The 23382-nt window shown below is 47.4% G+C and overlaps 1 protein-coding gene across 7 annotated transcripts in view; it reads right to left on the reverse strand.

The window, feature by feature from the left end:
- SH3TC2 (SH3 domain and tetratricopeptide repeats 2) overlaps positions 1 to 20849 on the reverse strand; it is a 35221-nt gene extending 14372 nt beyond the window's left edge. Inside the window, exons 1-10 of one of the 7 annotated variants that reach the window (XM_019506427.1) lie at positions 20626 to 20737; positions 8447 to 8566; positions 6864 to 6968; positions 5900 to 6027; positions 4596 to 4701; positions 4026 to 4169; positions 3713 to 3914; positions 2386 to 2459; positions 1171 to 1366; positions 185 to 321 (exon numbers count right to left, since the gene is read on the reverse strand). In XM_019506427.1, the coding sequence (XP_019361972.1) occupies positions 185 to 321; positions 1171 to 1366; positions 2386 to 2459; positions 3713 to 3914; positions 4026 to 4169; positions 4596 to 4701; positions 5900 to 6027; positions 6864 to 6968; positions 8447 to 8566; positions 20626 to 20653 (1240 nt within the window). In that variant the 5' untranslated portion in view covers positions 20654 to 20737. Of the gene's footprint in view, positions 1 to 184; positions 322 to 1170; positions 1367 to 2385; positions 2460 to 3712; positions 3915 to 4025; positions 4170 to 4595; positions 4702 to 5899; positions 6028 to 6863; positions 6969 to 8446; positions 8567 to 14637; positions 15135 to 20625 lie in introns of those variants that run through there. The other 6 variants (XM_019506426.1, XM_019506429.1, XM_019506430.1 and 3 more) reach the window with 6 other exon arrangements.
- Positions 20850 to 23382: the final 2533 nt, after the last annotated feature.

A 23382-nucleotide genomic window follows, 5' to 3' on the forward strand; every position in this document is an offset into this window, starting at 1 on the left:
ATCCTTGTAACCTATCTAGGTCCAACTGTAGCCTGTTGCACCCCTCTATTGTGCCCACATCCCCCCACATCTTAGTGTCATCAGCAAACTTGAACAAGACAGGGAACTCCCTAGAGGTGCCTGGATGGGGCTCCATTTGAAGAGGCAGCTGCCCCAAGGAGCAGAGAGGGGCAGAGACACTCACCCAGCCTGTACACGGAGGTGATGTCGGTGTGCGCTAGGTCGCTGAGGACGTGAGTGTAGTGCTGCTCGCTGCCGTTGCACGGGAGGCGCAGGAGGGACCGTTGCTCTTCTTCACTGAGAAACTCCAGCCCCTTTCCCCTGTGTTGCGGCATGCACCAGCAGACGTCAGTCAGTGCAGCTTGTATTTCCCCACCCCAAAACAGCTGTCTTGTGACAAGGCACTGGTCTTCCAGGCTCCTAACCCCACATGGCCAGAATCCTGCTGTGGGTAGACACTCCTGCTACCCACCCAACACAGCTCTGTCACAGTATTTTCACCTCAGGAAGGAAAGTCCCCGAAGCAACAAGACCTTGAGTTGCTTTGGCCCAGAAAAGGCCAACTGAGGTACTAGAAAACCTATGAAAACCCCCACAAAACTAGGTTCTGGCACCACCAGAGGATGTGCACCTACTTGGGACCTGTAGTACCAGCTTGACAACTGAAACAACAATTAGGGCTTCACAGTATGAGTCACCTCCTGTATCATCCAGTGGCTCTTGCCCTGTCTTTCTGATGGTGCTGTTTTGTACTAGCTCCTCTCAGGCACACTGTGCCTCACCAGCTGGGGGTCTGCAGCCTCCTGAACAACACCATGTAGCCAGTGAATGTTTAAAACTAAAATGGGAGGGATAAGCCAGCTGCTCTGTGACATAGACACACTGAGCACACAAGCCTTACAGTAAAATGAACCCCGGCAGGGTGCTGTGTCTGTTCTTATGGGCAGTAATTTCCAGTCTGCAAAATACATAGGATGAGTAAAAACTGACAGCTAAGCCTGCTTTAGGCAGAGAATCCATCAGTCGGCTGGTTGCAGAGAGAGCCTGGAATTGCAGCGTGATCTCCGTGCGCAAAAACCTGGATTCGTTCACATGCCAGAAACGGACTCCAAGCCTGCCCTTCCCTCTCCCCTTCACAGGAGCTTGCCTGGAGTACGGCAATGTACTTACAGAGGTTCATATGTCTTGGGGTCTATGCATTTGGTTTGGACAAAGCCAGTCATCCCCAGGCTCAGGGATCTTCCCACAAACCACTTCAGTCCTGGTATAAGAAAGCCAACGATCTCTATGCTGTCTCCTTTGGAGAAGCTCAGTTCATCCCATCCTCTGCCTCGGTAATCCTCTATGGCTGTGCACCTACCCTTTCCTGAGAAGCAAAGGGAAACATCCTGATTTCAATGCACTGGGCCTTTTAAGTATGACCAAATCTTCCCTGGCTGGAAGTGGGGCAGCCAGTAAGTGTTGATGGTTTTAGCATGAAAAGAGGATTCATCCCTTGGAGAGTTTCTCCTGTTACTTGCTGTTCACATGGAACCACACTCCTCTGTGTGATGTCCTCACAGACTAGATGACCGTGATATCAGGAAGGTGAAATAAGCAGCAGAAACAAATGAGGCTCCTCATGGACAAAGACTGAAATCCCTCAAAAAACCCTCTGATAATTAAGCATGAGAAAAATTTAAATACCTGGGTCTCTCTACCACAGGACAGAACTGCTTCTCCATACACCACTCAGAGTTTGCCAGAGATGCCAATGAATCTTTAATGGCTTGATTTGCAGTCAGGCATATAATTGCACCCACCATTGTGTGTCTAATTTGTACGTGCAGTTACCTTCCATCCCCAACCGGCCAATATGCAGGACGGCCTACTGCACACACGCTTACCCAGTTAATGTGTAGGGTTGCAGAGACTGCCAGCACCAGCTCGGCATGCAATGGCATGTTCACTTGTGTGTGTCTAATTGTTTGAAATGCAGGCCCTAAAGGATCAAAGGAGACAGGCACCAGAGAGAAGAGGAAATAGGGGAAAAGAATGCAGAGAGGAAAATAAAAAGAGGATGATGCAAGGTGCTGGCAACTTTTTGTACTCCGAGTTGGGCTTTCACTGTGCCTGGTGCCTCAAGACCCCAAGAGGGGTATAAATGATTCCAGAGGGTCTGAAGATGCCACTTGGGAGGATCCTACTTCAAGCAGAGGGTTGGACTAGATGACCTCTAAAGGTCGCTTTCAGTCCTGCTTTTCTATGATTCTTTGATTCTAAATCAAGTGCTTTATATACAGCAAGAGGGAAGTGCCTTAAGCATCTGGATAGCTCTTTCCATGGATTTGTAAGAGTTGTGGCCTTGCTCTAGAAAGTCCAGACTGTTACACCACTGACACTTACCAACTGGCTGAGCAGCTGGACTACTAATTTCTTTGGAGACGTTGAAGCTCACTGGATACTTCTTCAGAAACCACCTGCAAAGGAGAAGCCATGTGTAAATGCATTAATATGGTCAAAGATCTGTTCAGTTGAAAAGTATCAATACCCCAGGGCATCAGTCAGATCGGGGAAGCTCAAATGTGCATTAGAACCATTTTGGGCACTGAGCTCTTGCTCACTGGGCACACGGGTATCTGAATATCCCTTGGGTATCTCATCAAATTCCACTCCCTTAAAAACATGATGAACCTCACAGGGTGTGAAAGGAAGTTTCACTGGTGAATTCAGTAAGAAATATGATTGATGTTCTTGTCACCATGGCTGATCTAAGTATCTGACCTGAAGAACTATAATTCCTCATCAGCATCACTGGACCAGCCTTCGGCTTTCTGTAAGTCTTGGGCTAAGATTCCCCTTCCAGTTACATCAGTGTAAACCAGGGGCAGGCAAAATGGCAGATGCAGCTGGTAGCCAGACTCCATTTCCCAGCAGCCCCTGCCCACATTGCTGCAGCCGGTTTCCCTGAAGACTCCAGGAACGGCAGGGCCACGACAGCATGCGGCTAGAGTTTCCATGGACACCAGCCCCAGCAGCACTGGTAGGGTGCGTGGCTGGGCAGGGAGTTGCTCCAGGGCTGGGGCCAGGATCTTGCGGTGGTGACAGTGTGGTCTGGGGCCAGGATCCACTGCCTACATGCCCCTGCCCGGGGCACATGGGCAGCAGACTGTAGCTGTGCCCTGGCTCTGGACTACACTGTCACCACCACAACATCCTGGCCCCGGAGCCGCTCCCTGCTAGCTGCACACCCGGCCAGTGCTGCTGGGGCCTGTCTCCATGGAAACCCTGGCCCCACACTGTCACAGCTCCACCATTCCTCAGGCCTCCATGGAAACTGGTTACAGCAATGCAGACAGGGGCTGCTGGGAAATGGAGTCTACTGCAGACCCAATCCGGCCTGCGAATTGGATTTTGCCCGCCCCTAAGTAATCCCATTGAAGTCAGAGGATTAAATCAGTATAAAACCAGAGTGAGATCAGAATTAAATCCTTGACCTATTCTGGGAATAGAACAAGAATTGGTTTTTCACCTTCATTGCGGTATATATGGTATAGTCTTACAACTTGCTGGAATTCCAGGCCTCCGCTGTTCAGATACAAAGGGCAGCCCCTACAACCATCCATAGGGACAGCAGTTCCTCATCCGGGATTTGGTGCTGCTCTGAACCTGAATGTTCCAGGCGAGGAACAAATGTTAGTTGTGTAATGCACACCACTCTCCATCTACTTACTGGTAAAATGGATGGGGCAGAGGCTCTATGGCTGCCACGGGTACGAGGCCTCGCTGACCTGTCAACAAGGACATCCCTTCCCATCTTGACTCTTCTCCGATGTCCCTCACGTGAAGTAGCTCATTTTTGCAGAACCTGAAGCCTCCCTCTCCCTCCTCCACAGGCTGAAGAACATTCAACACTGCTCTGGAAAAGAAGTTACCTGCAGATTGAAACAAGGAAGCCATTACCAATGTAAGTTATGGACCAGCTCAACCTGAAATCCTGCTGGGATGATTTAGAGAAGATCCCGAGATGGGCACTTGCTTCTAACCTTCCTGGATAAGCAGACCCAGATATATGGTAGCCAGGCGATCTTCATTGACAGTAACACTGATCTTGGTGTCCTCCACCAGAGCATAATTCAGCCAGTACACTTGGTCGAAGAGAAGCTGTTCCAAACAGCAAGCCACATGGCCTAATAAAGTAAGAAAAATACATGGTCTAAAATTCTTCCTTTTCCACATGCTCCCTCCCCAGCAAAGGACAAAGCATTTGTGCCTGCAGCACCATCCAGATCAGCTTTTGCAATCCTACAGTTGGACAGTGACCACTTTGGTGCTGATCCTTAATCAGCAGCTTGCCTTGGAGAAGTTAGTAGAGCGTCCTCTGTGTCTGTCACACTGAGCTAGAAGACAGTGCCATGAATATGGCTGGGCACCATGCCAAATATTGCTCTTGAGCCATCAGCCCTACTGCTCTCATTAACTTTAATATCCCAATAGTCAGTTATATTGCTAGTGTGGCTAAATACCTAATTCTAGGTATTCTGTGGCATGGAGCATCTGATTTGCCCTCTCATTCCCAATGCCCCCATGCCCATCTGAGGTGGTGGATAGTCTACCTAAAGCCAGGTATGTGGAAAATTTCCAGATTTCTTCTGTAGTCTTAAAGGTGAGAAGGAACCGATCCTCCTGAGCCTGGATGCAGACCAACCTGGCTGACAGCTCCTGGAAACCAAAGAAAGGGCCAACATGTGAGAAGGTCCTGGGGTCCTCGGTCACTCCAGCTGCTATGTTGTGAGAGGGAATACAAAAAGTGGTACATGCAACACTCCACTTGTTATAATGGAAGGGCCTGGCACCAGGCTATGGACCCTGGATTCTGGTGTACTCCAGGCTGGAGCTCTGAATCCATGTCCTGGAGGACTACAGAGCTTTGTTACTTGCCAGAGATCATAACTGTTGGCTCCCTCAGCAAGGAAGCACTGAGCCTCTGCAGTTCTTCCTCTGAGCTGCAGATGCTCTGACACAGAAGAGTGAGTGGGAGAGAACTGACTCTCCCCACAAAATCTTTTCCTCTCCTTATCGTGCAGGCCAGTGAAATTCTGCTTATGAAATCCTGGGAATCTGCGTTGTTCAATAGCGAGCGGGAAATGCTTAATAACAGCAGAGGCAATATCCTAACCAGAACTCAGGGGCTTGAACCCAAGGGATCATCTGACTTCGAGAGCAGGATCTCTCCTCCATACAATAAAACTGATGTCCCCAGCAGCAGTATTCACATACTCTGCCAGGTTTCTAGATACAGAGAGGCTGAGACCAGTATTAAGGAATCCACAAAGAGCCCTTACATGTGAAGAGCCAGTGTGGAAGGAAAACCCAAGCCAGTGAATTACTACATGGTATTTTACAACATCCTAACAGCGTCTGTGAATCTCAGCTGAAACAAAATGAAAGGAAATTGTCCTGTCTCCAAAGTGGTTCGTTATCTGTCTGTCTGCCTGTCTAGGCTGACTTCCAGTGCGAGTTGAGCACCTAATGCCCTTAGACTCTTCTGAAAACCCTATCTTGCTTTGGCTCCTCCAATTCACACTAGTGTGTTATCTAAGTGCTTCCCAGGTAACCCAGACCTCCAACGCAAGGTCCCTTGAAGATTTCACAGAGCTCCCGTTCATTTTCCCTTCCCGATAGGAAGATATGCTTTGGGCATATTGGATTATTATGTCCCTTTCCCTGCTATCCTAGTTATGTGAACACCTTACAGAGGATGCTGTGGTGACATACACTGTTGGTGGTAGGAGCCTGGATGATTCAGATGCCTCTGTCTGGTCTGTGGAAGTCACACTGTAAAACCAACCCCAATGAGGTGTATGTAAGCAGCTCACCTTTCCCATCTCTCTGGCATACCTGTGCCTGTAACTCTCACCTTGAACAGAGCACAGACATCCTTCTCGTCGTTTTCCAGGGCCCACAGCTTCTTCCTTGCTGCTTCCTGCAGCTGGGAATTGACGCCCTGAGAAGAGTGACTCTCAACAGAGAAGGAGAGCGAAATTTCTTTAAAATGAAACATGTGTGGTTAAGGGATAGAAGCTGTTATATACAAAATTTGTCCCTACTTCTCCCCAGCTTGAACACCCTCCTCCCCCAGGTTTAGTTCACGCATTAACCTCGAATGGGGTTGAGCTATGCAACAAGCAAGATGAGTGTGGTAGGCTGCTGCTGACAGAAGGGTGTTCCACATGCAAACTCATGGCTCTGTATGAAGCAGCCTGATAGCCAGACTCTGCAGAGGATGGGCTCCAGCATGAGAACATAAGGGCCATGCATCTTAGTCGTGATCTGCACTGGTCGAGCTCTGGGACACAGCTAGATGTGTGGTGCAGAACTTGAGACCCCAACACACTGGGTGCGGGGTCAGGCCCATGTGGGGGCAGGTTGCTATGGTTTGCTCCATCTGCTGCTCCTGGAGTCTCACTTCTACCAACTGCCAATAGGCCACTGGGAATTCCTGACATGCTGTGAGGGGAGATTAGGCCCTGAAGAAAGCAAGTATGGTATTGTGGTATGGGGACCTGGAGACTCCCTCTGGCCATCCTTAATATGTCCTGCTGTAACACCTAATGTATGAACCCACTGGCACACAGTTTGCTTTGCCAAGCCCCATCCTTACACCTACCCCTCATTTGCTACGTTGCTAAAATAACTTGAGTCAGTCTAGTGCTTACACCAGCTTCTTCTCCTTGGAAACTAAGAGTAAAGCCAAGAAATACATGTGATGGATGAGAATATCCATCTGGGGACCTTCAGCCAGGGAGTGAACCATTGAATCATAGCTTCTTTGCTATCTACAAGCATTACAAACCCCAGCAGCTGACAAGGCAGTATCTTACCAGTGGGGAACCCTTCTCCTACAGCCAGTGACACAGACTTGGTCTCCAGAGTGCCCTCTGCTAACTGTGCAGGCTGATCTCCTGGCTCCGGCTCCCTAGGGTTACCTACCAAGCCATCATGGAGGCAGAGAGCTGTAGTCAATGCTTATGGAGGAGATAACAGCATATTCTACCCTTACAACAGCCCCTTAAAACAAATGTTGTGCTTTGACAGATCCCAATAGAAGTGTATCACCTTAATCATTGATGTTACCTTAAATCATAAGCAGAGGAGGGAGAGATCAATGATATTATGAAGATCTAACTATAAGCCCCACAGGATGCCTCTTAATGACTGTCTGGCTATGACACTATGCCAAGGTAGCCCTGAGCTGCGGAGAAGTCTCCCTCTTGCTTTCAGACCTTTAACGTGCTGCACTGGGCAGTAAAAGTCTAGAAAAGGCACATTTGAGGCAAGTTTTATAATTATTACCCTTCTTCAGTCCAGGAAATTGAATAATTTGCATAACTCTTTGCTCATCAGTTTGCCAGTGGAAATGAGATTTTCCTAACTGCCAGCTCAGGCCAGTTTCTGAAAACCAGGCTGCATCCTTTCTGCTTCACACACCATCAACCATTGCCATAAAAGATCCTGGAATTGGAACTCTAGCTGGCAATTATGTTAATGATGCCTGAGGCACAGTGAACTCCAGCTTGCTCTTCCACAGCTGTATTGGCTCTTCAGGGTAACAGGATTAAAAACCAATTCTTGTCAGTAATCAGACAAGGCTTGTAAGACATACAAGCACCGAGAGATCTGAGGCTGGAACAATGCAATGGCTTTTATAAGTCACTTTTCTGACTGTAGCTGTACGTTAATGTTCTTTTTATTCAGTCAGCTTTTCTAGCCTGTAAACTAAACTGCAATTTGCACACAGACTTTTAAACCATAGTTATAGCTAGCAATAGAAAAATGCAAGCCTGAGGCTTCTCATTAGTGGGCTTTGCTTACAAAGAAAAGCCTCTCAATGTTTTTATTTCACTTTATCTTTCAGTATGCTTTATGAAGGCCTGTCAGTAACTATATCCCCATTGCACAGAGGCATGGGTACAGTGACAGGTGAAGTGACTAGCCCAGTGCCATGAAGGGAGTCAGTGGCAGAGCCTAAACTAGAATGAATTCTCCAGACCATCAGTATAGTCCTGTCTGCTAGATCCTACTTCCTAGACCAGGGCTTGGCTAGTATTTATTCAACAAGACTACTCCCCCTTTCCCTGCCTCATCTGTTCTTTCCTCGTTCCATCCTTCTTGCTGGTATGATAGTTCTAGCAAGGAGGGTCTGCTTTCCAAGGACTCCATATAAAAGTTTCATTTTGGGCCCCTGTCCTTTGCTACAGAACCAGACAAATGCAGAACTGTAATGCAACAGGGTCCCCTGGCAAGCTTCAGACTCCAGGCAACTGCATGACTTGCCCTGTCTCATCCCATCCCTGTTCACGCATGTCTGGCCAGCAGCCTAAAGGAGGCAGAATGTTGCTCTCAGGAAAGTACTCATGTGTTTCAGACTGAGCAGGGTGTTTTCCTTCCCTGCATGCTCAAATACCTGATGCCATGGTCTCCTCCTGAAAACATCTTCCTTGGGGCTCAGCTGTGTAGTTCTGCAGACTGGCCCAGCTGGGCAGGAGCTCAGGTGCAGCAGAACAGCAGGAATCCTGCTCTTCACCTGAAGAAGACATGGTGCAGGCCAAGCTGATTAGAAACCAAGCAGGGTCCTCTTAGCCCTGGGTCCCCACAGGGTCTCATTCCAATTCAGCAACAATAGCAACAGCGATAACAGAGGAAATCATTTGTGTTGCGGTGCAAGTAATGGCCCTGCTCACACTGCTGTCGCCGCTGTCTGACAAAGCGCTCTTGAGGGATATCACTGGGGACATTCATCTCCAACAGGCTCTGCGGCAGCGTGCGGATGAGCGGAGGAATGGGCTTGCTTCTCCAGCGCTCATTTGTTTTGCGTTTAATTTTGTTCCTGCCAGCTCAAAAGGGGAATTCAGAGCATGTTGATAAATGAATTGAAACTGCCTGTCGGGTCTCATTGCAGTTCAAGCCCGTGACTCATTGGGACCTTGCTGCCGAAATATCCTGTAACTGCTAACAGCAGCTCTCCTGTACAAAGCCCAGCACAGAGCTTGTGCCCTGGCCAGCAACAGGTCCTACCTAGGGAATGGCATGCTGGATTTCCAGCTCAGCTGCAGCAGTGGAAATTCAGTGACTCCTCTGCTCCAGAGTGTACTCCAGATTTATGCTGATATAATTGGCATCAGGATCTGGCCCTCTGCCTCCTTGTTTGTGGAGTGAGAGAGAACCCAGAGTGAAGAGGAGCAGGGAACTCACAGAAGGGAAAGCGAGCCCCCCATGACAGCATGGGGCCCCTGTTCATGCTGGTCGGTGCCCATCTCTTTCCTCCAGAGAGGTGGTTTTGCCCAGTCAGGGCACCAGGCTTGATTGCACCAAGATAAAGAGGCCTGCTATGTGCATGAGGGCCTAAAATTATGAGCTGTCAGATAAGGCCTTCTGTGAGCTCTGCTATAGCTGTAAGGAGCCCCTGGACAGGAACGGGGATAGAGGCAGGGAGGCTCCTGTAGGGAACTGGAAGACAGCTCCACCGAGCTGATTCAGTGAATCCTTCCCTCACCTGCCTGTCCCAGTAACTGGTTTCTGGAGTATGCCCAGAAGCTGCAGCTGAGAGCCAAGTGGCACTTGCAAGTCACTGGTGAGAGAAGGAGAGGCTGCAGAAAAATAACAACACACATCTCCATGTGAGTGATGAGCAGCCAAACTGAATCAGCCTTGACCACTCGGACCTTTCCCAGCAAAGCTTAGCGAAGCAGAGAATCACAGGGCTAGAAGAGACCTCTGTCTGTGGGCATCTAGTCCAACCCACTGCCCAGATGCAAGATTCATGAGACAGATGTCCATCCGGGTTCTTCTCACTGTGAAAGACTCACAGCTCAGCTTCATCCCGCTGACTAGGACAAATAGGGAGGCTGGGACCCCTGCCAATCACTTACCTGTGCACCATAATGAAAGGTCCTTTTGCAACAAGGCTCCACAGCAGCAACCCATGTGTCCACCATCCCACCCAGCCGTGAGGCTGGTGTCCTTTCTAATGGCAGAAAGTGAGTCTGATACTCCCCAGCCCTGCAAGGGTGTGTCGGTCCTATCAGCCCTGGGACTCAGTCTCTCGACACACAATGCACAATGCATCTTTTGACCGCTGCACTGCATTTGCAAAGCGGGGGTGGGGCCGGGCCCATCTCCCAGGCCGGTGGGGCTGCCCAGCGCCAGCCCTCTGACTCCAGTAGTTCTTTTCTCTCTTTCCAGATTGTATCTCAAATGCCAGGCTGCACATTCCTGGCATTCTGTGTTTCAGCTAGTGGCAGGGAAAGCTGCTTGTGGCCTTTGCTTGGGCATCCCTGGCAGCCAGCTGGGCCCCCTATGTCTGTTGTCAGGCTTCAGTGCACTTTCTCGCACTGAAATGGCATCCTTCTCCACCCTGAACAGCAAGAGACATCCGGAGTCCTGACTCTGACAAGCACGTCTCACCAGCGGTAATTACATTAGTGTTTTCTCTCTCCCTCCATCCAGGGTTGCTTTCCTCCCATTGATGAACTAATCCTCCCAACCTCTGCTGTGGATTAGGGAGGTGTTGTTTTCCCCATTGTACAGTAGCAATCTGGTGCTGGCTGGCAGCTCAGAACAGGCTTCAAAACCCACCTGATAAGCAAATTAAATTAACCCACAACATGCTCCATCCAGGCTGCTAGTGGTACCCAGGATGAACTGGTGGCCTGCAGTGCAGACACAGGGTTCAAATTATGAGAGAGTCCCCCCTACCCCCCCATAAGAGATGAGAACAGCCCCAGGTCTTTCCAAACAGCACATGTGGCAGCAATGGCAGGTCCTTCCGGCTGCCACTGCTGCAGACCCCCCAAGAGTCGAAGTGTAATTCAAAACCTGTACAGACACACCGCCATGAAGCACGAAATGAGGAGCTGGACCTGTACCCTCCAGTGATTAGCACTCCCCTCCTGAGGACATCCCTGAGATGCACTATAAACACAAAATACAACCAAATGGTACAGATTGGACTTTCAGCTCAGATCGCTGAGAAGGAACCGCTGTGATAACCTCATCTGGTCTCCTGTACAGCACATGTTGTAGGACTACCAGGAAGTAACTGTTCATAATTCGTAATGAAAATGTTCAGTCTCCTTTCCCAGGCCTGAGACTAACAGGGTAAGCTCCATGGGGCTCTCCTCAATGGGTAGGTGCACTGAGGTAGCAGGTTGCTGCAAAATTTCTCCACCAAAGGTGCAGTTTAGTCTCAGCCTATCAGGCAACCTCCAGATGTGCTCAGAGAAGTGGAAAGAGTACTCTTTTAAGGAAGGGTTTTTGCTGACTGGCCATAGCTGAGGGATAACTTGCTTGCTGTGGTTTTTCTATGAGGCATCTGAGAGTGAAAGGAAGACCAGCTCAAATGAAATGTGGTGCCTACTAAAATAACTGTGTCATATCCTTCCCGCCGCAAGGGAGCATGACACAGCTGGAAGGAACAAGAAGCCAAGAAGAGAGAATTAAAGGAGCAGGCTCTTGTTTAAAGGTGTTTCCTCAAAGCTAAAATACAACTAACCATGCCAGAGAGGGGCCTGTGCTTCTCCTGGGGAAGCTGCAGCATAGCACTATATGCCACATAATGTGCTGCAATGGCGTAACTGGAGAATGACTCCAGCTCACAGGTATTACTGAAATACTAGCTATAAAGGGTAATAATTAACACTGTGACTGGGGACGGAAGGGGACATTGGCCTTTGCGTAGCCTATTTACACGTGCCCAGCAGTGCCTGTGTCCTACCGGGAAGAGCTGCTGTTACTGCCTCGGGTTACTAGTACATTTTGCCCAGTGATCCCCCAGCATGTAGTACTTGTAATTGGGGCCAGCTCTGCTTCTAATATCCACCAGTGCCTGGCCTCTAGATTCTATGAATTAGGACCATACTTCGCACTGACACTTTGTTTTAGCAGCTAGCTTGTCTCCTTTGAAACCTTCCAAATATTATGCCACTACCTCCTATTCCTGCCCTGGCCTGGCAAATGACAAGCCTCACTTCTCTGGTATCTCTGCAAATCTGTATAGCTACAGGGACCAGAAATGTGGACTTGGACGTAACCATGCTGCATTGCCCAGTGTCCTGGTCCTTTCAGAACAAAAGAGCTTGTTCCTTCCTGTAACACAGAGGCACTAAGAATGGGTTCAAGTCACAAAGTTTGGCATCAAACATTGAAAATTCCTAAATTCAGAACGGGGAAAGCACAAGATACTTGGATTCCCATCTTAAAGATCTAGGAGTCACTGACAAAATTCAGATCCATGTGTGGATTTCAGCTTCCCCTGGAATATCTGGTGCATACAGATCCAGGTTGTGGGATAACTCTCTAACAGAAATATGCTGCCATGCTATGGTCAAATTTTCCAAAGATCTCCTTAGAGGAGGGTAACATTTTTGGACCATTTTCCCCCCAGAAGATGCCTACTAGAATTGATCAAAACTATTCAACACATTTAACACATGTTGTGAGTGGTCTTATCCAAAGAAACTGAAAAAAATGAAAATGTCAAAAATGTTGGTATGACATTTTCTAAGCACAATTTGTTGATTTTATTCTGTTTTTTTTTTAAAGAATGATTTCTTTAAAATTTACTAAAGCTCTGCTTTAAAAAAAAAAAGCAAAGAGCACTTCTAAGTCTAAATGAATTTGTGTTCTGCCCAAAACAATTCCCCCAGCCCCAATTTTTTGTTTGGCAAGAAAACCAAAAAATCCAATCTCTGCACAGCTCCCCTCAGCCCAGGACCTCCTTTCCCCAGCTCTTCTGGGAAACTGAACCCAGTTTTGCATGCTGATCACATGAAAATTTGGTCCTGAGCATTTTGGAAAGTCCTTTTCTTAGTACAAGACAAACTGTTATATATTAGCCTGGGCAGACAAGGTTCTTTGGGTTAATGTGCTATCTTTTATTAGACCAACTAAATAGTTGGAAATTTTTTTCTTTGCAAGCTTTCAGGCACAAACACCCTTCTTCAGGCATTGGAGAGAGTCTGCCTAAAGAAAGGTGTTTATGCCTGAAAGCTTGCAAAGAACACTTTTTCCAACTATTTAGTTGGTCTAATAAAAGATAGCACATTAACCCAAAGAACCTTGTCTGCCTATGTCCTTAGACTAACACCACTACAACCAACAATGCTGAAACATATATTAGTCTATGACTGGAGCTGCTTTGATTTTGGGGAGCTCAACTGGAACAGAAATCTAGTGAGAGCCAGCTCTGTGAAATGTAGAATCATAGAAGCACAGAATCATAGAAAATGAGGGTTGGAAGGGAGCTCAGGAGGTCATCTAGTCCAACGCCCTACTCAAAGCAGGACCATCCCCAACTAGATCATCCCAACCAAGGCTTTGTCAAGCTGAGCCTTAAACACATCCAAGGATGGAGATTCCACAGCCTAAGTAACTCATTCCAGTGCTTCACCACCCTCCTAGTGAGAGAGTTTTTCCTAATATCCAACCTAACCTTGCCTTGCTGCAACTTGAGACCATTTCTCTTTGTTCTATTATCTCCCACCACAGAGGACAGTCCAGCTCCATCCTCTTTGGAACCACCCTTCAGGTAGTTAAATGCTGCTATCAAATCCACTCTCAGTCTTCTCTTCTGCAGACTAAATAAACCCTGTCCCCTCAGCCTCTCCTCATAAATCATGTGCCCCAGCCCCTGAACCATTTTCATTGCCCTCTGCTGGACTCGTGTCCAACTCATCCATAAAAGTTGGCCTTCATTCCTGGTCCCTAGTAGACTTCCTTGTGGGAACCTTTTCCATGTAAGAAGCCTCCATTCCTAGTTCCCAGTGGGAAAGGGGTCTTCTGAGTAGACCACAGAGCAGTGATACTCAACCAAGATGCCATAGCATGCTGGGGTGCCTTGAGATCCTTTTAAGGGTGCCACAGGGTGCTGCACAACGTTAGCACTATGAAACATGAGTCACAATATAAATCTAGAAATTTCAAATAGAAATCCAGAGCTGTGGCCTTTCTGAGCTTTGCAACAGAAAACCTGCTCTATTATATTTCTGTAGGCATAAAAAGAGTGAAAACTAAGAGTTGGCATTTTCCATGGGGTCTCTCGAATCTATCCAGGGGTGCCTTGAATCTAAAAAGGTTGAGAACCGCTGGCTGATAGTCACTTCCCCCCCATGCACCCTCTGGGCCAGGGCTGAGTGAGGCATATTGGTGCCTGGGGCAGGGAGTTTTTCCGGCTGCCGGCCATCCTCTAGATAATAACCCAGCAGATTTAATTTGTCAGGGCTGCCATATGCTGGCCCCTTTCACCCACACTGAATCCACGTTAGTCAAACCTAAGCAGTTGCCATCTCTGCTGTTCTGCATTTCCCCTTTCATGGTCACGTCTATGAGATTTCTGAACAACTAAGAAAAAAAACTTATTCTGTCCTTACATTGTGCCAATCACTCCAGCACCCCACTAAGTCCAGACTGAAAACCCCAGCCCCATTTCCCCCATGTGCCTACATACCAAGCACCCAGCTACCAGAAATACTTGCAAGCTTTTGCTTCCCACCTATGTTTGCTCAGCTGAGCAGAACCTCATAGGTATGCACCACGCACTAGAGCAGGCATGCAAAGCATGATAGGAGGCAAACAGAAGGCACAAGCTGCTGTACTGACCTGTTCGCACATCAGCACAAGTTCACGCTGATCCCCAACATAATTTCCTGGGGACTCCTCCCCCTCCGAAAGGTCTTGGTCTTGCAGTTTGGACCATTCCAGAGGGACGGGACAGTCTGGTGCCTTAGGAGATCAGTACTGCCAGCTTCCAGGAATCGGAGAGCATGGGTGTGTGTGTACGTGTTGCGAGCCAAGTGAGCAGGCACAACGCAGCCACTCCCTCGCACAAGGAGAGGAATTTCTTCTGAGAGCTGCTTATCATCCAGGGAACCTCTGTTTCCCAGCAGCAAAGTGAATGGTGAAGTCATTGAGTTACCCAGGAGCTGTGCCATAAACAGACCATGCTCCCTGCTCACAGGAGGGAAGCACAAATGCTGAAGCAAATATCTCCAGCAAATATATACACCAGAGGCTGCTTATTTGCTGAGGCTGTGAAAACAGGTCTGGGTTGTTTTCAGCCAGATCAGTATCAGCAGGGACTGGGCCAGCAGCTTGTCTGTCTTGTTTTCAAGCTGCTATTGCAACAAGCTAGTTGTCCTGGCCAGGCCACCTGCCCAGTTCTGCCTCCTGTCCCTCCCACCCCCATCCTGTGTCCTTGAGGTTCAGAAGTTTTAACCCTGGTTACATATCAGCTCTCACTGTTACAGCCAAGTCCCAACAGAAAGGGACTATCTACCCTGTGGCATCGGGCCTTAACAACAGGCTACCAGCCACAGGTGCTCAGAAGGAAAGCAGGGCATTTTTATTTGACATACATTACGTTCACTGACAAGTGGCGTTTCAGAAGAAGCAAAACTAGGTGTGAATTTGGAGAAAATTCATTGAAAAGTATTGGCAAAACACACCGGCACATACACACACACAAACACAAATACAAATGCTGGAAAATATTTCCAAAATGCTGAAATGTTTAATTTCACTATTTTCAAAACGAAAAGGTTTTTTGTTTTGGAAACACTGGTATGTTCCATTTTGACCTTTTTTCCAAATAAAAACTTGTCATTCTGAAATAGGGTTTAAAGTCGACTTAAATTAAAAAATAATAATAATACAGGGCTAAATAACTCCCAGAATGAAACAACACATTTTGTGCTGGGCCCAGCAAAGCATTCTGGGTTGACCCAAAATGCAGTGGTTTTTGTTTTTTCATTTTGCTGGGAACAAATTGCATCGCATCATATCATATTGTATTGTATGGGTATGCATATGTATTTCCAATTAAATACAAACCACTTTCTCCTAATTTTTTTGGTTCAGATCCTGAGCTGAGAAATCTGTTGTTTGCCCAGCTCTGCCCTGGGCCCCCATCAAGGATGGCTTGACTACAACGGAAAAGTGGAAACTCGGGCCTGAGATCCTGAGAGCCACAATGAACGCAAAGCTATGTGGGGAAGCGTGGTAGCATTTTCTCGTAGTTTAGGTGTTCAATCATATCACTAGTATCATGAGCTATAGGTTGAGCTCCTGGCCTTGGCTTGCCACATGACACCAAGCAAGATGCTTACTTACCCTCTCTGCCCTCAGTGCATGACATGGAGTTAAACTGAAACTGTCCTTTTTACAGGAATACTCAATAGTGCAGCAGCTACTGAGTTAATTAGCACAGCAAAAGAGAACTAGACTGGACTCCCCACTGGCTGCCTGTTCAGAGGCCCTGCACCCTGCCTCCTCCCCAGCCCTCATTGTTTCCAGTGGAAGCTAGAGGAAGTCTGCTCTTTTGAAAAATCAGGCCACATCCATGCATGTCCACTGTGTTTCTAGTGTCCACAAGCTGCCTGGAACAATGCTATGCTATTGCAACAAATACTGTAGCCTGCAAGCTTGTTTAATTAACTGATACAGAGACAAAGCAGTTTAAGATGCAGAGAATATTTGAGGCTCCAGAAACAAACGTCCTGGGCTGCTGCGTCAGTATCTATCATTCCTTGGCATTTGGGTTATTAATTAATTAATTAATTGATTGATTGATTGATTGATTGATTACTATTATTGCTTCTGGTATGGAGCTTCATGAGCATGCTTGCTGCTTCAAAAACAAATGGAGACCCAGGCAGTGCCCAGCAGAGCTTTTGGACTAATCAGAAACAAAGATGTGAAGGCCACTGGTAAGAACTGGAGAGGAGAAAAGAAGAACTAGAGCAGTTTCACTGAGCTCATGTGGTTGCAAAGTCCTGTGGTTACACATCCCACCTGGCAATTCTGCTTCGGATAAGTTCCTCCATTCAGTGCTATTATTTTTATGCAAATATGCTCTTTATTATTTATTTTTCTCTGAACTGTGATGGTATCCAAAGCTCTCCAACAGGTGAAGACCCCATTGTGTGGACATACTGCAAAAGACAGCCCCTGCTTCAAAGATTTACATATTTTCTAGACAAGACAGAAGTGGGTGAAAGAAACCAAAGGGTAGGAAGGCGAGCGTAGTAACAGCAGTAGAAGCATGTTTCAGAGGCCTGTCTGTCTAATCTCATTTCTCAGATAACAGCTAATGCTCTAACAATCTAAGCACCATTAGTCATGGGTTGTTTTACACCCTGGAATAACTTATTGCAGAATCAGGTTCACCATTCCATGCAGTTATCTACTGCAGAGGCAGAAATAACATCACCATCCAGGGATGCAACATCTCCAGATGGTAGAATGAACCTATGAAACCATTTACCACTGAAAATTAAGGCCATTTCCATATTCAGGGAGTTGAGATCTACCTTGTCCCTCTCACACACAGGGTCCTTTGCCAGGACACATAACATGAGCCAAGCATCTGGCTCATCCGCTTCTATCACAGGCATTCCCAGGACAATTCTCCCACCTCCCTCTTGCTTCTCCCTAACAAGAGGCAAAATGCAAAGACTCCCCTGACTCCTGTGTTAAGATCCAAACGCTGACCCTTTCAAGAACACATTGGAACTCATAGGAGCACAAAGGAACATGAGAGCGCACAAGTGTGTACATTGCTCTCTGCAGCAATTTCTAGTCAGGCTCAGGGTCCACAAGGAATTCAGTCCCAGAAGCTGTGTGGCTGCCCACTGACTCTTCTCAAGTGGAACAAAGACTGTTCCTCATGTGATCCCTCCAGCCCCTCATTTCTACAACAGCAGAACAAGAGTTAGATTCAGTCTCCCCACCACCTTCCATGCTCAATTTTGGACAGTGTGGGTGTCAGGGGACAACCCCAATGTACTGCTCCCCTCTCCAGACACGTGTTCATCACCTCCAGCTACAATTGCCAACAGTCATTTTTTCCAACCCCTTCTGCATATAACATCCAAACCGAATCTCTTCCTAGGATTCAAACTCACTAACTTCAGCTGCAAAGCCACCAGCCTGTCTTTGGTAGGCTGGAGGAGCAGAAGCAGAGAGGGCATCAACATGCATGTGAGCACAGTGACAGATACAGATGTCTCACAGCCTTGCCTGTGCTGGGAACCAATGTGCCAGAACTCCTCCTCCCACAGTAGGGTGAGGTCCTGTTTCCTCTGGTGTTGCTTTTTTCTCTGTGACTTTGACTTCCTGACCAGAAAGAGAGGCTGCAGGGATGAAAAAGCCTTGATGCTCTGCAGACTGCGGAGGACTCCCCTCTTTGTTTAGGAGAAGGATACCCTTTGGCAGGGGAATTGCTCCTGGCTTGTTGATATCCCATAGCTGATGTAGCATCTGTGAAGAGGTCAACCGGCCCTACCTCTCCCTATTGTACTGACCCACTCACTGCTTCCTTTCTCCTGAGCTCCTTATTCCTGCCTTTATCCTGTGTTAGAAAAATTGCAGTTATGCATTGTCCACAGCATTAAGTGGCCTTAACTCTATCAATAATTCAAGAGGATCGATGGCCTGGCCTTTTGAAGCTGGTAGCATGTAGATGGCAGCCCAGCTGATAAGATGCTACATTGACCTTCTCTAAGTACAAGAGCAAGGGTGGAGATAAAAACTGGAACAAGACTACTGGATATCACATGGGGGCTCCTACTGGAACTGGGGCCTTTTATGTCTACCTCCCCTTTCAAAGCCAGCTGATGCCAATAGGGACCAAAAGCCACCCCTCTCAGAGAGGTGTTTTTTGACTGATGTGAAATGGGTTTGACCCAATTGACAGGCATACTTATCACCCTGTGCAGTTCCTTGTCAGTCTGTCCAATGAGGCTGAGGAGTGAAGGGGTCATGTAGTAATGTCTGCCTGCTATTCCTCGAAGGTGAACTCCCAGATCAAGTGCAAAGGATACAGTTTAGGGGTGAAGCAGAGCTTTCTTGGAGGTTGCCTATGATACTGTGCCTGTGACATCCAGACCTGGCCATACAGAACCTCTCCTGAGTGTCACAGTCACTATAGAATGGAAGGAAGAAGCCACTGCGCCTACCACAAGATTAGCAAAGTTACTGCTCAGAGCTCATTTGGGTAACATAGCAGCAACTCCTGCTGCTAAGCAAGCAGCAACTCCTGCCTGGCTTCCTGTGAGATACAAGATTCCCAAACTATGGTCCATGGGTCACTTGGGCTAGGGACAGCATTCAAAAAGCCTGAGCCTGAATTGATTCAATCTTTGCAAGTTAGTCTAACCTGCAAAGCTTGAAACAATTTGAAGGTGGATAGACATTGTATTTTCATTCCAGAAATGCAGGCACATGCCTGCAGTGGCTCAGGCTAGAAGCTGGAGAGTGCTATAGCCCTCTCTTCCTTTCCCCAATGCTGAGCTGACCACACCCCAGCAGAGTGCTCTGATTAGGGAGGGTTTCCTCGCTCCAGCAACCCAGCAGGGAGTTCATAACACAGTGTTTGTCACCCCTAACTCAGTGTTTATCAGCCCATTAAGAAAATAAAAGCTTCTCTTATTAGTTCAAGCTCTTCTTAAACATCTTTTTTTCCAAAGAAGGAACGGAGGGACGTTACTAGCTACCTGTTGATTATCTCCAAAAAGCCCTAAGCTGACGCTGTCCTGTCTCCCACAGCACAGACTGTAGCAAGCATGTGGTCTGCTACCTAATGCTGAGAGATGTCTGTGTAAGGCAGAGAGAGAATCCCTGCTTCAGCAGAGAGTGGTAAGAGGGAGGGAGGGAGCAGGGGGAAGCCAGGCAGACCCCACTGTATGTGCAGTCTCTGCCAGAGCTCCAGCCAGGGAGCAGAGGGAAGGGGCCAGCCCTGCTGTGGAGCAGAGAGCCCCGCCCAGCCCAGAGAGCATGTCAAGATGCTGGGGGGCTCTCATTTAACTTAAACTGAGAAGGGGTCTGGGACAGACATTGCATAAACCAGTTTGACCCAAATTAGTTAAGTCTGATACTACGTTCAACCAGATTTATCTCAAATTGGTTTCAGGCATTTTCAAACTGGTTAATGTGCTCTGAACATCTGTTCTGTTACAGATTTAAACCAGTTTCTGGTCACTTAAACCAGTTTATGTGTAATGTCTGTCCCTAGCCTTATACTCTGCCAAGAGCTGGCTGAGGACATGGACAAGCTTTCCTAATTTAAAGCAAACATGGGGGAAGAGGGGGTTTGAAATGAAGAACAAGAGGAAGCAGAGAGATTCAGTGAAGCTTTCCCAAAAAGGCTGTACACTCACCACTTTAGACATCTAAAAGTACACACACACTTTCTTAACATCGCAGAACACCGTGGTAATCTCAGGACAGATAAACAATCAGGAGAGAAGGCAGAGGCATGGTCTGTGCCAGGTTGAATGGGAGGAGAAAGAGATCTGTGTGGTCACACTGGGAGGGGAAGCGAGGGTGGGTGAGAATGAGTGGATAATGTGATTCCTGAGACAAGTATGGTGAAGTGGTCTAGGTTATGAGAACCCCTCTGCAGTAAAACTGTGAATGGGAGCGTGTCCATGTGTCTTCTCTTAGAAGTGGCTCATCTTAAAGGGCTCCTGGTCTTTTGGTGAAAAGGCAGAGCATTTTAGCTGTTTCAGCTCCTGAACCAGTGAAAGACCATCATGCACAAATTTACATTTGAAAACAAACTGTTGAGAAATTGAGTCCTGCTTCACTTACCTGCCATTTCCTGCATTTTGCTATCCATGCTTTCCCACCAGGGCTGGATTCCCAGGAGTATGGCCAAGCATCCCAAGTGGCCTGGACCCAACCAGAGTTTGTTTCCTCACTGTCTAGTCCCAGCCAGAGACTCTGGGCACAGTGTTTACTGCTGCCTCGAAGCACAGTGCAGCCCAAAATAACTGGATAAGAGGACATCACAGAATGCAACTATCCGGTGAGTGCAGACTGTTAAGGAAGAGCTCCTGCTATATAGGGAAGGAGGGGCTGGTGGGCTGCTTACAATGAACCAGAGTTAAGGGGAATGGGAATCTGTTGGCTGCTTGCTGCACTCGGCTGAAGGCAGCTCCCCGCACATACCTTGACAGGAACTCTGATAAGGGACACTGACAAAACTCATTAAATTAGCCTGATAAGCCCTCAGCTCATCTCACTGCCCAGATCCACTGGCAGGCAATCAAAAGTGCCATTGTTACTCAACTTGAAGGACAAAAAAAAGCTGTTTCACTTCCTTCTGCACAACGTCTGAGGAGCCCATACCAGCGGTATCAGAGCCCCGCAGCCAGCCCTTGGCTACAAAACTCACAAACAACCTTGAGAAGAACTTTTTGAATTTCAGTTTCCAGTTCTGCCAGTGCAAAAAAGAAGATATTGTGGAGTTTGAAGTGCAGCTGCCCCGTCTTCCTTGCACAGCTTCTGAAATGGAACCAAGGGTCTTGGCTGGGCAGCTTTTTAATTAACTTGTAAAAGATTCAGGAAACTTTAAGACCTGTTATAGTCTCCAGGGCAAGAGTCGTAGTTAGTAACACAAGATGGGTATGGGCTGGGCAATGGGGGGACATGCTGCCTTTGTCCAAACCCTGACCTGGAAGATCTGCCTCCAGAGCTGAGAGGTGGAGCTGGCCTCCCATAATCATTGGGCTGCAGAGGCAACTGAGGACATGCGTTTCCTAAAAGGATGCCTCAGCTGCTAGACCGAGACCTGTGGCATGGCATGCAAGTCAACTAAGCCCATTGGACAGCCCTCAGATGTGATCTTCAAGGGACACAGAGGGTCACTGATGGTTGCACAGTCAGATGCATGATCTGTCCACCTGTAGAAATCTGAGATCAAAAATAGCAGGTAGTTTGCTTAGTGCTCTAATAGCCTTGCTTACCACCATTGTTGACAGTCCTTCTATACAGGGATGACAGTCTTCCAATAAGTGGCCTTAGTACAAGAATAGGAACCCCTGCTCTGGGCTCTGTTGCCTGGAGTGACTCATTTTGCCTCTCTACCTGTATTTCCCCACCTGTACAATGGGGATAAATGGTAGTCACCAACTTCCCAAGGGGCTGTGGGGATTCATTAGTTTATAGTTGTAAAGTTGCTCTGAAGCTGAAAAATGCAAGCGTGAATGGTTTTTGTTGCAGCCAATAGGTGGCAGCAGTTACTGTACCATGAACTTCCCAGGTCCCACCAAAGATCAAGCCAAAATAGCACTGTGAGTGCTGCATCCCTGGAGACCATAAAAATCAGCTTCTCTGTATATTAGAGCTGTGCTGAGGGCAAGACCACATAAGGGAAATGCAGACTGCGGCTCACTCCAAAGCAAGGCCTGCCTCAGCGATGAGATGGGATTACGCCTATCAAGTCACAGTGTGCAGCTACCACAAGACACGTGGCCTCCCTCAGAGAGAGACTGAGGTTTCTGGAGCAGAGAGGGGAAAGCATACTTTCAAACTTCTGTTGATAGCGGGATTCCAGACAGCAATCTAATTCTTTGCTTTTCGCTACTGTCTTTCTGCCAAAGATATGAAACACTTTATACACATTAATTTATCAAGGGCTCAGGAAACAGGCAGAGAGAGGAGAAGGGACTTGGTCCAAGGTCACAGTCAGTGTGAGTGAGCAATCGAGCCCAGGAGTCTCAGCTCCAGCCCATTGCTTTAATAATGAAACCAATGAAGATTCAAAGTCAAACCCAGTGTCACAAGAACAGACCAACTGCAAAGCATCGTTAAGCGATCAGCCGCAAGCCCCACACAGTAAACAGCTTTGTACTTCATGAAGTGCAGACCCAAGGGGGAAATACTGAGATCAGGGTCAGTGAATTCAATTTGGGAATCTCTGCAGCTATAAGGAAGCATGGAAACAAGAGCAAATTTAGGGGAAGTTTTGTGACACAGGGAAATAGCATCTTGTGCGTTCACCTCAAGCCACTTGGCTTTGGAGTGCAAGTGAAATCAGTTTGGTCGCTGGTTAGTTGCCAGATGACATTTTTCACTAGTAGACGACATCCCATCTCAGCAACTGCCATAAACACACAGGCACAAAAACTGTTTGTTGCTCACTTGCAAAAATCACCCTCCATGCAATAAGATAATGAGTAGCCAATAAAAGCCCTGATTGTTTTCAATGACAAGTTTTATGTTCCTGCTTCTCTGCTGTGGGCCAGCAAACACAGCACAAGATTTTCTGCACGGTTTCATTCAGGTTTTGTCATTTTCAGAGCTGGTTGAAAATCTAAAGAATTGCAAAATGCTTTCAAGTAATTTTCATTTCACAGGTTTAAAAAAGGAATGATTTTTGTTTATGTGAAAAATGTTTATGCTTTTTTTCAAAAATGTTATTTTCATTAAATTTTAGTTTTTTCGTTTGCCTATTATTGCTTCTTTTCTCATCTACCTTTCGTTCTTGCGCTCTTCCCCACCTCTTTTCATACTCTTTTTCCTATTTTGTCACTGGGTTAGGGATGGAAATGAGGGGAACAATGA

The sequence above is a fragment of the Gavialis gangeticus genome, unplaced genomic scaffold (genome assembly GCF_001723915.1).
Source record: "Gavialis gangeticus isolate Ggan-Ray unplaced genomic scaffold, GavGan_comp1, whole genome shotgun sequence".
Lineage (NCBI taxonomy): Eukaryota > Metazoa > Chordata > Crocodylia > Gavialidae > Gavialis > Gavialis gangeticus.